Source organism: Nannochloropsis gaditana, assembly GCF_000240725.1.
Source record: "Nannochloropsis gaditana CCMP526 unplaced genomic scaffold scaffold600, whole genome shotgun sequence".
Classification (NCBI taxonomy): Eukaryota; class Eustigmatophyceae; order Eustigmatales; family Monodopsidaceae; genus Microchloropsis; species Microchloropsis gaditana.
The window spans coordinates 1,289-15,518 of NW_005803353.1; the positions used below are offsets into that span (position 1 = coordinate 1,289).

The 14,230-nt window shown below is 48.1% G+C and overlaps 2 protein-coding genes across 2 annotated transcripts; one reads left to right on the plus strand and one right to left on the minus strand.

The window, feature by feature from the left end:
• The first annotated feature begins 6,799 nt into the window (after positions 1-6,799).
• On the plus strand, positions 6,800-9,128 carry NGA_0223401 (uncharacterized protein). The gene is made up of 7 exons (XM_005854164.1): positions 6,800-7,129; positions 7,369-7,464; positions 7,633-7,744; positions 8,034-8,150; positions 8,324-8,455; positions 8,704-8,814; positions 8,969-9,128. Exons 1-7 carry the CDS (start codon positions 6,879-6,881, stop codon positions 9,038-9,040), a joined length of 891 nt encoding a protein of 296 aa, XP_005854226.1. The 5' UTR covers positions 6,800-6,878; the 3' UTR covers positions 9,041-9,128.
• Positions 9,129-12,196: 3,068 nt separating this feature from the next.
• Positions 12,197-13,839, minus strand: NGA_0223500 (beta- -mannosyl-glycoprotein beta- -n-acetylglucosaminyltransferase; the record flags this gene model as incomplete). Its single annotated transcript, XM_005854165.1, has 5 exons — positions 13,798-13,839; positions 13,444-13,658; positions 13,258-13,287; positions 13,049-13,147; positions 12,197-12,904 (listed from the first exon to the last, which is right to left on the minus strand). Coding segments are annotated over exons 1-5 (1,059 nt in total), but the record flags the coding sequence as incomplete, so codon positions are not given.
• Positions 13,840-14,230: the final 391 nt, after the last annotated feature.

Consider the following 14,230-nt stretch of genomic DNA (forward strand, 5'->3'; position numbering starts at 1 on the left):
ACTCTCCCAAGACTGGAGAGATTTGTCCGAAATACTTCTGTTCCGTGCTTTCAACTCCTCTCCACCCTCTGGCTGCTGCTCCTGTGACTGAATTCGCTTTTCGTGTGACTCTTGTAGTCCGTGCTCCGATTGCATTAAGATGCTTCTTTTTTGGGCGCAGGTGGGGCTTCCAGACCCGCTTCGAATCAAAGCTAGGGCTGTTTGATCTCTTTGAATTTGCAAGTGCCCTTGGTCATGGTCTTCGGCACCTCGTTGTTGGACGAGGGGCCCGGTTTGAATAGGAATTAGCGGGTGAAGTACAGGGTTAGGGGAGAGAGAAACGTTGCCAGACCCACGTGCTGACTCGATGCCCTCGACAGCTTCTTTACTTCTAACATCGTGTGTCCCATCCTTTGAATTTTCGGGGTATGTATTCTGAAGGTCGATGTCCATCTGTATACTTACGTGGGCATAAAGGATGGAGGAACATGGATGTGAAGGATATGATTTGAAAAAGTGGAAAAAAAAATCTACCCCTTTGCTGACATGCTTAAACAGAAAATGATCTGTCTACAAGTAAAAGAGCTTTAAATGCCATGTGACTTCGCAGAAGCATCTCGCGTAATCATCCTGTGGTAGTGATCTTGACACAATAGTTTTGTCGTGGCCACTGAAGAGAGACCAAAATTTAAATACAAGGGAAGTTTTTTTTTGTCCTTTTAAAAGCATAATTCAGCTCTAGACCTTCCGTTCCACTTAAAGACAAGGGCTGGAGCAAGATGGGAAAAATAGAAGGGCAACAAATTCACCCTGACAAAATGCAGAAAGGACATGTTTTTGTTTGGTAAATGGCGCGTGATTTGAATTTGATAAGAAACTTCAAGTTGTACGTTACCTCTTGCTACGTATCCACGCGGGTTCACTCACACTTGTTCGACATTCATTCTAGCTTTTCGAAGTCGAGAATCGCGATTGTTGTTCGATATCAGACTGGAACTAGCAGAACGTGATAGAATTCTGAAAATGATGATGTGTTAAAGACTTAAAAGAGAGCACACTTCATATTTCGTGTCACCAGTCTTGAATCAGAAACGATCTAACGTCATCATTCTCACAGCACAAGATGGTGTCTCCAGCATTTAAATTGCCTCCCCAATCGCTTTTCTTTCACAGTCTCCGACTTGCAAAGACTCTGTGCTCTCTCTTAAATACTTCAAAAGCAGAAACCAGCGCATTTCAAAATTTGTGCTTTCCCTATAGGATAGACTTCTCTAACTTTGTGTGAGAGATATGGATCATACAGAGGTCTTGCATTCTCATCGAATCTTTTAACATCTACAATCCTATTTCGCAACCTTCATGTAAGCTTCCTCGCACACACTTCTCTTCACAGTACTCTTTAGTGCGTGTAAAGGAATCCCACCTACATCATTATATCATTTGGAACAGTGACAGTCAAGCACTCATATCTACATGGTTGCACATAGATTCTGGCGGCCTGAAAATTCTACTATTAATATGTACGGAGGCTGCGCTACTATGTCTCATTGACATTATCAGTGCTATAGCAGGATCGCTTCTATCTATGCTACACAAGACAGAGAACCCTCAAAACTTTAATGATCAGAAGAATTGTAGACGTGGAAACGTGAGATCATATTACCCCTACTGTTTAGAGCTCCTTCGGATGCTTTATAGGACCTGGTTCCCTTAAAAAAAGCCTCTGTGGCCGAAATGTTTGAGTGACAGAGGCGGACATAAATGGTAGTAAACTCCGCACCCCGGGGACTCCACACACCTCGGTCATGACCAGCAAGTAGTGTGTCACACAGGAGGTTCTACCATGAGGCGTAGCTACCTGAATGACTTGTCAAATACCCTCGTAGATATCGAATCTAAAATGCATCGTTCTTCGTCATTCGCGCACGTCAAACGCCTGGGTATAGGCAAAGTTTGAAGCAGAATTTGGGGTTCCCGACTTTAAACCCACAAGTGTGCTCAACTTCTCAAAGATTGTCGAAGATCTACCGCTTGCCTCCTCGCTCGTGACTTGCAGAAAATATGCCCCAGTTTCAACAGTTTCGTCCACTGTCCACATCCAGGCGGTAAGCGCCCCCTCTCCGTCCCGCAGGAAGAAACCGTCCAATGTCAGGGGCCCATCTCCGTCACGAGGAACCAGCTTGACAACCAAAGGCGTCGCAGGTGCAAAATTCTCTATTTCCAGAGCATAGGTCTTGCCTATCCATACCTCATCAACACGCGCACCTGTAACGCTGTCCGTCAGTGCTGCCGCTGCCATCGAAGTAGCCTTCCCTGCGCCCAACACGTCGGCTATCGAAGATTTTCCTTTTTCTAGAGCCTCTTCCTTGGACGACGAGGCTTTGAGACCCGGAATAAACATCGAACGGGCTGTCTTCAGGAATGCTTCGCAGATTTTTACACCGTCGTCTGCTGGCTGTGTGTCCTGCAATGCCAGGGTCAAAGCCCCGCTTCCTGCTGCTCCCTTGAGCTTGTCAATGTGCGTGTCGGTCACGTTCTGCCAGTCGCTGACCACATACACCCGAAAGGACTTGCTCAAACACTCCTCGTAGACCAAATTCCTGTCCCCTGCTCGCAAAAACTCCTCAAGCAATTCTCCCTCTTCGTCCCTCAGCGTGGTTCCTACCTCTGCTGCATTGAGGCCTCCGTTCTGCTCGGTATCTCTTCTTACCGCCTTCACATACTCCTCATCATCGAAATTTAATGGATTTACCAAGTCTGGCTGGACTCGCACATGGGCGCGTGGGGTAACCCCCAGGGTCACAAAGGCCTTTTTAATACCGACCTCAACGCTATCAGGCTCTAAGTAGGCAGTGAAAGGATACGTGGGCGTGTACTTAACCTGTATATCCAGCACAGCAACAGAGGAGTTAGGCATTCCTGAATCTGGTGGCGGGTTCCACCAGTCATCTTTGCTACTACTACCATCACGTTTGTTGCTACTGTTGTTGCTGCTTTTGCTGCTACTGCTACTGCTATTCTCGTCTAACGCATCTCTACGAGAGGGTGCCCGGTTCTCACAACGGTCGGCCAGGGCGCAAGTGGCAGCGCCGGGACCGTCCACGTTTTCGCTAGTATGTCCGGGCTTCACATTGCAAAGAGAACAGTCGTCCAAGCCCCCCGCTAGGAAGATATGGTCGGTCCTCACGTCGGTAGGTATGGTGGGTATGTAAAGATGGGTGAAGGGAGCGACTCTCTGGTAGGCCTGCTCAAGCACCGGAGCCTCAGCCATGAGAGATAATGTGGAAGGAGTGGGTGTTGCCTTGACAGTTTGCGTCAAACTCAGGCCTTCCTCGTCTTCCTGCGTAGGAGGAGCGAATACGGCAAACGCTTCTAATTTCTCCTGCAGGGATGTAAGGTGACGACGATGGTTTCTAAACCCGAACACCCTTTCTACTTCCGTCTGATCGTAGTCTTCGAAAGCGACGTTCTGCATCTGAACTCGCATCCTTGTCCTGTCTTTAAGGATGTAAGTTACTTTGTCCCTGGTTGCAATAGCACCGCTGAAAGTTTTGTTGCTCCGCAATACCACGTCGTGGCCGGCAATCCAGAACTGTGCAAGGCGACGATTCCCGTGAAAAACAAAATAAACACCACCTTGATAGCCTGTGTTGATCAGGGCAGCTCCTCCCGCTAGAACAAGAATTTCGGTACCTTGGCCGTACACAACGCCAACACACTCAAATTTATAGAAATACATGTTCACGGTAGTCAACCAGCCCGCATGTAAAAAAAAATGACCGCCGGCGATGGAGGCGAATAGTATGATGTTGATGATAAGACCCGCAGTGTTGATGATAGAAACTGCCATTTGTGTGGAAAAGGTCATATAAGGCATTTGCGTGCACGAAAGGAGAGTCACCAATGCCTGACCTAGTCATTCGGTCACCGGCCATGCCATGAGAGCTCAAGCAGTAAGATGGCACCCTATTTATACTCTTATACTCTAGATTTGTTCCACTCCAGCTGAATAACTCTTTATCTCATAAGGTGTTACCTACCTGTACCAGCATGAATGTAGACGGAGCCCCCGCCCCCGTAAAAAGCAGTAACAGCCGCCACACGTACCCACAGTGTCTCCGACTGGACTACGACGCCCGAGCCAACGTAAAGTGTCAAACCTAAGCAGGCCACGGCATTCACCGCTATATATCCCGTTTGGGAGACTCCTGTTTTGATAAATATGCCCGCCCCCTGACCCAGGATGACACCGACTGCGGCACCGAATAGCAATGCAATATCTGCATGTACTGACACGCCCGTCCAGATAGAGACGCCACCACCACTAAAAAAAGTCCCACCAGCTCCAAAAAAGGTACGGGCTCCAATGTTGAGTATCGCTTGACACCCTGTGAAAACGGAAACGCCGCCTCCCATGAAAAGGAGCATCCCGGTCCCTTGACTCTAAAAGCGAGTTAAAACGCAGAAAAAGGGTTTCATGTATAAGACAAAATTTTAACAGCCATTTTTAGTCTTCTACGACAGAACTGGTCGTCAACGAAAATACTTACCGAAAGAAAGGCACAATTCAAAGTGAACGAACATCCGGTGAAAATTGCGGTTCCCCCGAATACCCCTATGGCGTCCCCTACACCAACAACATTGACGAAGAGCAAATTGCTTAAAAAAGTGCATCCCGTAAACACCGCATTGCCAGCCAATAGTAGTACCTGCCCGCCCACCGTATAGACTTCCCGAAACAGCACACCGGGTCGTGTAACGTAGATATGTACGTCTGTCATTACCAGAGTTCCTTCTTCTTGAAGTATGTATCCTCCTCTAAGTCGCAAGGTGTCCAACTGCTCGCTTATAAAAAATTCCGTTATCAATCTAGGGTTGACCGTGAGGAAACAGCTGGTCAAGACCGCTCGCCCTCCTCTTCTAATGTAGAATACGCCTCCTCGGATTTCGAGGAGGGACGGACGAAGTCGAATAGGCTTTCCACGAAAAAGACGGACAAATCGAATGTCTATGAATCCTCCTGCCTCAACAGTAAAGGCTCGAAAAGCCCTGTGGGCATCAACTGTGGGCATGTCTAACGGTCGGCCAATGACAGTAATTTGCCGGCTGACACGAATGAATTCCGAAAGGACGTAGGTCACTCCGGGGAGCAAAGTTACCACAGAGCAGAGGGTACCTGAGCGGAACAAAGTTTATTTTCTGCGGTGAGGAAATAGCGAAATCAATGTCGATATTTTAAAACTTACCTTCTACCATCTGCTGCAACTCTACTCCCGTTTTTGGCGTGCATTCTGGTACCATGTTACCTAATCGGGACTCGATGAAGGGCGCAAAGATTCCACTGCCTATTGTCGTTATTGTACCATTCGACATGATGGGAACGGAATGTTGAATTGCAGGTGGAGTGCGCTCGTCCGTAGTCGGGGACGACACATCTGCTTCTTCGCCTGGTCTTAAGTCAGTTCCGTTACCCGCCTTGTCCCTCGTAATGTCTAAAGAGAGGTCAGTCCAAGAATTTTGATGCTGATCCCATGCTGTCGATGCGTCCTGCTGATTGATGGCCATAGTGGACTTTTTAATGTAGGGTCCTTCCAATGCGCAACTCCGACCACATTACCTTGGACTCCGGTTTGACAACCTCAGTATTGGCGTCGCGCCGCTTGGCAAAATGCACAGCCAGTACTGCCACAATAACTATTACTATGCTAAATGTCAGCCTCAGTGCCCACCTATGCTGCTGCATCAGAGTGTTGGCTGTCGCGCTGGATGAAACATGAATTAGAGTTCAAGAGAGAATCTGAGGTCAAATACACCGCTTTCCAACAATGACAGTATCACATTTGCTGGATAGAATCTTCGTGCTCCACGAGCTGTGAAAAGTAAAAGAGCGAATGGCGTAACACCATTTGTGCGAGACACATCATGGGCCAGAGAGTAATCCATGCCCGCAGAGACAGCGATGAGTTCAAGCAGTCACTGATTTGACAAGGGGAGGACATCATGATAGAGATGTCGACGACTCGGCCTCCCAAAGCATAGCACATCATACCATAGCCCTGCATCAAGACTCGGGAGTGATCATACACGAAAAGTTTACTGTCTTTATTGAAGATGTCGGCCTCCTGAGCTGTGTAATGCTAGTTGTATGCCAAACCGGCGAGAGTCGAGATGCCATGATCTCGCCTAAAAGTTACGCGTCATATTTCCCCGGGACAATAGCCTCCATTAAGAAGCATTGTCATGACAAAAATCGTGGCATTGTACAACGTCCTTCATCAGCCAAGGATCATAGTTTCTCCAAGTAAAAGTTTAAGATTAAACGAGAGGGGTTGTTACCACTTTTGTGCCGCGAAAGTCCTCTAACCCGACGAATAAGCAGAGATGCAGTAATCAGCCTGTAGCATATCGTTCACCACCAGTTGATTATGGGCATACAAAATACACACATAGAGATGTAAGAAACATGGCTTAGAAAGACACGTCATATAAAATGTCAAATAAAGCAGGAGAAGACCTCGCTGGATGGATGGACGAATGTTTGACCGGGACAAGAATGGAAAAAAAAGTACAAGGATGGATGTGCTCGTGCGGTCAGCAAAGCGTCGGCGCCTCTCTGGCTTGGCCCATCTCGCCTAGGCCGAGACTGCACGTGCGTAAAAACGTGGTCAACGGGTGACCGAGGCTTTTTAAGACATAGGGCAATCAAATTCTGTATTGCGTGGCTACAGAAGATGTGGAATTTGTGCTAATAACTGAAATTGCATAGTACCGGCAAGAAACATGAACGAGGCCCGTGCCTGATTCCGATTTATAACATATTACAGGAATCCACATGGACACATAATCTACGAGACAAGCCAGACTTTCATCTCAAAAAGTAGTTTGTGGCAAGGGCAGCCATGGCTCAGCATCAACCATGGAAATTCTTGGTTTTTAAGTTTATAATTCTTGGTGGATGCATTTTTCTTGGAGCACAGGGCAGCTCACTCTTCGATAAGATTCATGAACAACACCCCCAAAAGGGAGACAAAAGTTCCAAAACTTCCAGAAAGTCTTCATCTGGACAGCGTCGTGCAAGTAGTCAGGCTTCAACTGAGGAAGCTGCCACAAAATCAAGTACCGTTCTGGATCCCGATTTCGACATGATTAGGTGAGTCGCACAGATAGCCGTCAACACATCCTTCTTAACAAAATGCCACAAGCTTGTTACCGAATGAGGTTTCAAGAGATGATTCTTAAAAATATGTGAACCATTAGAATGAGGGATGATGATGAATTTGTGAAACGCTTACCGAAAGGAAAAGACTGTACAGCAGCTCCATTACGTTAATGTCCGCTCTTCTCACAAGCACGCCGAATTACATCATTCCAACACCTACATCCGCATAGAAGGATCAAGGCTGGCACTTTCGATTTCTTCAGGGATTCCTTGCCCGGCATGCTCGAGTACGTTGGAGGAGACGGGAGTGAAAAGGATTGGGAGGAGTATGTAGGGCTGAGTACAGAAATAAAAGCCCGCTCACCTCATTTCCTCACGCAAATGATGCAAACCATTTGTACTGCTGCCTCACATACATTTTTATTTCCCTAAATCCTCTCGATGGATTCTTCCCTTGCTGTCTCGTCTACTTTTCCCCGCTTCTCCTTTCTCAGAACGGTCACAAAGAGGGAGGCACGACAAATCTTTGAGCAATTTCCCTTCATGAAAACCACCAACGTCTGGAAAAGATTTATAGAAACGGGAGAGGTTGCGGATGAGGACGCCGTAAGTAAAAGTGGATCCGGCAAGCCTACTCCTACGACTGAAATGACCTTCCTCTCTTCGGCTCTCCATTACGAGGAACTTTGAGACACTCTAGAGAACAGCGGATAATGCAGCATTTTTTCCAAAAAGTTCTGTTTCATTGCTTTATTCCCTGTGTACGGAAGCGTTCGAGCTACTTTGTGTCCAGCTCTCTCTACCCGCCTGTGTAAGCCTAGCATGCCTCAAACAAAATTACCAACGAGGAGCCCCTCTTTCCCTCCCATTGACATTCCCTCATTCCGCCCTCCAGGCCGCCGCTGCAATGGTCGAGGCAGTGCGAGAGATGGGGGCTACCCTCATCGAGGCGAGATCTATCACCAAAGACGCCGACACTGTCGTCCAGCACGCGAATGACTTCCTCGATGATGTGAGATAGGGGAGGGAAAAGGAGAACGCCTATCATTGGCGATGTGTTGGCCCGTCCCTTTTCTGGCCTTTTTGTGCAAAGGAATGCTACCGGACCTTTGTTTTCTTTCCACTTTTGGGACTGTTTTTGGGACTTAACCACCCCCCCCTTTCCCTGTCAATCCCCTTCACCAGCTGAAAGCAAACGACGCCTCCTCCCCTGAACTCGTCGCGTCCGCCAAAAGGGGAAGTCCCAGGGCTATCGCCACTCTTCAACAGAAATTTGTGGACCAGTACCTGGGCGGGATCGATCTGGAGACTTTTCAGGTGAAATGGATAGAAAAGGAGGTCATCAAAAGCGCTGGGAGGAGCAGAAGGGCGTGGAAAAACGAAGGCAACCTTATCTACTTCCCTTTTCATGCTCTTTCTTCCGCTCACTTCTCGAACATCATGCTTTTATCTTCTGGTACATAAGGCAAAAAGTGCAAGTTATCATCAAAGCATCAATCTCTGAGTCTCTTCCTGGATCGATTTATCGTATCACTTCTCGTATACTTTTTGACCAGAACCCTCAGTGGGTGGACAGGGCACGAGACAACTTTTTCGCGGACGAAAATTTGCTTCGTGCGGTTGGGGACGAGAGCGTTCTGAGCAATCTTAGGAACCCGAACCTACGACCTCTTAAGGTACGGACATCCGTGTCCCTTTTTCCCTTTTCCAAGCGCCCCTCTCTTCTTTGGATGTTTTTGTTTCCAACATTCATCCATTGTGTTTGCTAGTGATATGAACTCACAGACCTTTTCAAACCTGCCCTTAATTTGCGGTTGGTTTGTTTCCCAGGTGAGCGAGTACGAGGAAGCCGACCCAGCGCGCATTCTGTCCTCCCTCACCGGTAATCAGGCGCCCAGCTAGCTCTGCGCAAAGCTTCTTCCAACGAGGCCCATGATAGAGGGGAACGCATGAAAGAAATAATCATTGAAAGGAGGAACAGAAAGGGAGAAATGGCGAGGCGGCCGACTTCAAAGGTCAGATTCCCATGAGTTTTTAAACGACATGCTTCATTTAATTCCTGTGAAACATTCACAAGAAAAGTGAGATTGATTTCGTTGTCCAAGAAATTTTCTTCAGATTTGCTGTCTGATGACCAGACGAAACTACGCTATTTTAAAGTTTGGTAAGGGATACCCTTCACCCTTTATCCCGCTGCAGAATCAGCCCATGATCATTTGTACACATAATCAAGAGCACTATGCACCCATGCGAAGCAATTGATTCGCCTTTTCGTCCCCTTACTGAGTAAATATGACTCTCGAAATACTGTTTTGTCGTGCGTGAGCACCCTCAGACAAGCCTTCGTCTCGATTCTCTCCGGCCAGAGCACTCCTTTGTTCGCCCTCGGCTTTGGAGGAAAGTGATAGCCGACTGTGCTTCTCGTACATCAGCTGCCTGTATGTGTACGTCACAATCAGCTGCCAATGGCGTGCATGTACTCACACAATGCACATGCATATTCGCGTCCGTGCGTGGATGCCCATGCGGGAAGAGCCATCATCGCTTCAAGTTTGTTGAGCGCGTCAGAATCTTGTCGCCATTTCAAATATTGCTCGTAAAGCTCGGGATTTTGCGCCACCGTGTGCAGATGAGAAGCCAAGGCTCCCACGGATTCAAAATCATTCGCATAAATAATCGAATGAGGTGGGGCAATCTTCTTAAGATTCTCTGCGTCCCCTACGTAGACAGGTACTGATCCTGCGGCAAGTCCATGAAAGACCTTTTCGGTGATGTAGTACGGATAATCTGAATTCTCTGCCGCAAAGAAGAAGAGGTATTGAGCGGCAACAGCGACAAGTTCCGCGCCCAGATTTTGAGAACCGTAGCGCCGCCAATCTGCATCCGTCAATGCCGTCACACCTTGCGCGGAGGAATGCGTGTTCCAGCAGCGGCCGTAGGAGGCATACGAGATCTTGGAAGATGCAAGCTGCTTAAGAATATCTTTCCGGTGCGTGCGGTCCGTGTTGCAGTTGGAGATCCAGACAGACATCAATTCAGGACGGGCTTGCTTCGCTTCCCAGGTCGGAAGTGTAAGATTAGTAATGCCAGCGAAGCCCTTCATGGTATCGTACACCATGTTGAAGACTGGAAGGTCATCATCGGGGCGGAACCCCATCGTTACATTGAATTGTGACATGATTTGAGGGTTTTTCCGGTTCGGGTAATGATCAGGGGACTCAAAGTATGTTCCCACCCATATCTGTTTCGCCGGTCGGGCCCACGGTACAGATCTGAAGGTTTGTATGTCCAGCACGACCACGTCGGCGGTAGCTGCTGACGAGGCGTCTCCATATCCACCAATTGCTTCACACGGCTGTCCACAGGACTCCCAGGCACCGCTGTCGTCGTTCCAGAGAGGGTCAGCACCGTATACATGGCTGTACTGCGCGATTCTTATACGTTTCGGAATATCCACCTTTTCCGTTTTCATGCTTATTGATTTGTCAGTGATATTAAACGCTTGTCGGGCGCGCGACCGCAGGTGCAAATACGTGTCAAGGCTGCTGCTTGGTTGTGCCGTTTCCACAGCCATGGATATAGAGGGAAGAATTTTCTTTGAGAAAAGCATTTTGTAACGCACGCTTTGGAAGGAATGTAAGAAAAGAAATGCGCATGAAATCCATGCTACAAATAAAATGATAAGTATCCATCGAATGCCAGGATTGTGACAACGTGTTTGATAGCCAAGTTTCCGCACAGGACTGCGAAACATGGTGCGCCGAGCTACAGAGCGATGAATACACCAGCCTCACAGCGCAAGCTGTGTGATAATAATGAATGGTGGAAACTCGTATATTAGCATTCATTTTGGTAGATTGAAATTCATCAATTTTACCTGCCGCCCGCACCATTTGCGATGGACGGGATGGTAAGGAATGTTTTATATTGTCACGTTGCAGATATGGGCCTGTCCCCCAGGATCTCTAACAGTTCAACTCGCTCGCTTTTTGGGAAAAAAATCCGAGATAACCTTCTTACCCCCCTTTGTGGTAGAGGCCAGATTGCACGAGGCATTTTGAGCCTTTTTGGATTTGAAATATTTTTTTTTGGCATTCGTGTTGGTTTTTGTGGAAAAGTTGGGGAAAGTCAACAACTCAGAAAGAGTACGCTTACAATAATAATGAGGCCATCGGGAGAGCAGGTCAGGCTTGGCATGAAAGCCTCAGGGACATCCCAGGGACTGAATTCTTTTGATACGTATGAATAGACACGTAGGTAGAGAGAATAATCTTTTTTCAAAAGGTATTTAAGAATTATGATGAGAGTAGAAAAACCATCGTGTGGGCTTATCCAAAGGCGACCTCCCCACGCAATAAAGCTCAATCGACCCAAATCCTTTCTCGCATCCGCGGCGAATGTGTGCCTTGGATACTCATGCCTGCGAGCCTACCGCCCGCTAAATCCCTTTGTTAGCAGGCACATTCTGTTTCCTCTTTCCGTCCTTTCCCTCTTTGAGGAAAGGGTGAGCTCCCGCCCGGTGAGCTTGAAACTTTACTCCTGATTTTCATATTTTGGCCGTATTCAACATTTATATTCGTATGGAGGAGTGATTTCGATGAATTATTTCGCTTGTTCAAACAAAGTCACGAATCCTGTGACAGTCGAGTTCATATTCGCTCTCTACACGAGCAGCCTTAAAGAAACCACTTTTTCTTTCCTCATTCAGATCATGATCAATCAGTACGTCTTCCTCCGACAAAACACTTACAAAGATTCTTTTTGAATTTGACTAATAAATCGATCTTTTGGGTCTCTAGTCTGTCTTTTCATACACTCGCTTTGCATTCTGCCTGCATATGGGCTGTATGACTGAGACTCCCACTTCATGGCCAAGTCTTCCTCGACCATCCTAAAGAGAGGCTAATACAGCCCTAAGATGACAACATTTCTAGCAATTGTTCATATCCATGAACGCCTTCGCCGCTTCCCAACACGGCTGTCAATCTTTCTGTACCAAGACGCGTATCTATCGGGATTGCATTTCAGGAACCACGGGATATGGTAGGCCGCCCCCACTGTCGGTTTAATCATGTCCCCCTCCACAAACCGCTTTCGGTCAGGCCAGACTGGGTTAAGATATAGGTCAAGCTGACTCAGCACCTCTTTTCCAGCGTTGCCGTCTTGGAAATATGACGCCATGTCCTGAATCAGGCGGACAGCGCGATCACTGCACTCAGTGCAGGCAACAAGCTTGGCCATCCGCATGGGGAAATAGCCGTTGTCAGTCATATGGATCCCACCGAGCAAGAATTTCCCGGACATTCCCCGCATTCTGCTAGGGTATTGGTTCCCGGCGTTCCCGTACTCTGTTGCGGAGGCTACTGTCCAATATGTGGGATCCCCTAACGTCCATGGATGTCCCGGCACGGGCCAGTCGGGCCGAAACGCCTCATCCAGTCGGGTCGGGGCGAACCACGATCCGATGTCCACCGAGGCACCCGCCATTGTGCAGTGTCGCAGCAGCTGGACATTGGAGCGAGCAGGGATCTCGTCGGTATCTCCGAAACCTACCAGGTCTTCGGGTCCGAAGTATTTGCTGTGCTTGTTCCAGCTGAGGAACGAGTCCCACCGAGCCTTTTCCTGCAGGCTTTCGCGCGCAAAAGGAACCTCAGGGTTCACCAACGTCTCGGAGTCGTCAAGGACCAGGTGGACAACTTTGTCTTTCACGAAATCGAAGCGAGGTTGGTATTTGAGCCGGTCCCACATGAGGATTTTCCGGGTGTCCTGTGCGGACGAAGGCGTGGGGAAGAGAAAGAGACCGCGTCTATTGTGGTGAGACTTATGGCTTCAGTCTCGGCGGGCACGACACGGAGAATTGCTCGAAAGCTTACGCTACGGCGCGGAGCCCGTCATGCCGGACTGACCTACCTTGTTATGCGTCCTTGTGGACTCAATGACGAAAAATTTGTCCACTACATCATCCAGTTCGTGGAGTAGGACCTCCAACATATCGGCGTCGAAGCCCATCTGGTCAAGACACGTGCCAAGAACGAGGCCTTAAGGAATGGGTGCTGAAGGGGCTTGATGGCTGACTGTGCAACAGGACGATTTATCTCAGAGATGAATGCATTACTTACCTGGATGAGGTGAGCGACCTTGACGGGTTTCTGTCAGCATTCAAAAATGATTTGAAGTTGGATAATTGAGGTCCTCTTGGTGGGAATAAATGCCATTATTGATCCCTTTCGCACGCCGCAAAGACATTAGCTGCCAACATTTCAAAGCCATACCAAAGACTTAATCTACTATCACACCCTTCTCACCTCACGTCGTTCCTTGGGCGTAAAAGCGTGGGGGTACTTCGAGCATTGGATGTCGGCAGCTTGCATCAGAGGCGGCGGGTGACAGCTCGGTCGAGGGGCGACGATGGGCTCTTGTAACAGACTCGTGGAGAGTTGGTCGAGTAGAAGTTGTGTGTAGTGCGAGGTTTTTGCCGTATCGTTTAAAGCAGCCACCGCATCGGCCCAAGGAAATTTCCCTAATGTACACGGAAAGGGAGGATCAATCCTATCATGAGGCATGTGTTACGAGCACTTTCCAGCATGCATCTGTGCGAATGCAGGCGAGCCTCATACACAATGCCACATATTTACAATGCAATCTCCTCAACCTCTTACCCATCATTTGTAGGAATGAGTTAGACCGAGCTTCACGATCTTCATTTAGTGGCTCGTCGTTAGGAAGCGTGGGTATTTGATCGCTACCATTGTGACCTGCTTGGAATAGCTGTAAAGAAGAGCCTATGGCACGGCAGCATCATTTTAATGGTTTGGGTTATATAATACAGTCGTAAAAGAATTAAGCATAGCTATGGATGGCTTAGCTGATATTGGAAGGCACTTAAAGCAGAAATTCCACAAGAGCCTCGACGTTACCTGGCAGAGTCGCCCCTTTCTCCCAGAAGTCCGTGCTATCAACAATGGCGAAATAGACTGCTAAGAGGTTGATTGTCAGTAGTGCACCGATTAGAAGCCATTTCTTGGATTTCCCTTCCGGTGCACTATCCGAGTTTCCAGGGTCGACCATTTGCCACCCTGCCTTATCTCCTCC

Excerpts from the sequence above, each read along its gene's own strand:
- NGA_0223401 (XM_005854164.1), top strand. The coding sequence starts at position 6,879 with ATGGCTCAGCATCAACCATGGAAATTCTTGGTTTTTAAGTTTATAATT. Across the intron at positions 7,465-7,632 it reads AGTGAAAAGGATTGGGAGGA|AACGGTCACAAAGAGGGAGG; the intron begins GTATGTAGGGCT and ends CTCCTTTCTCAG. Across the intron at positions 8,151-8,323 it reads CGAATGACTTCCTCGATGAT|CTGAAAGCAAACGACGCCTC; the intron begins GTGAGATAGGGG and ends CCCCTTCACCAG.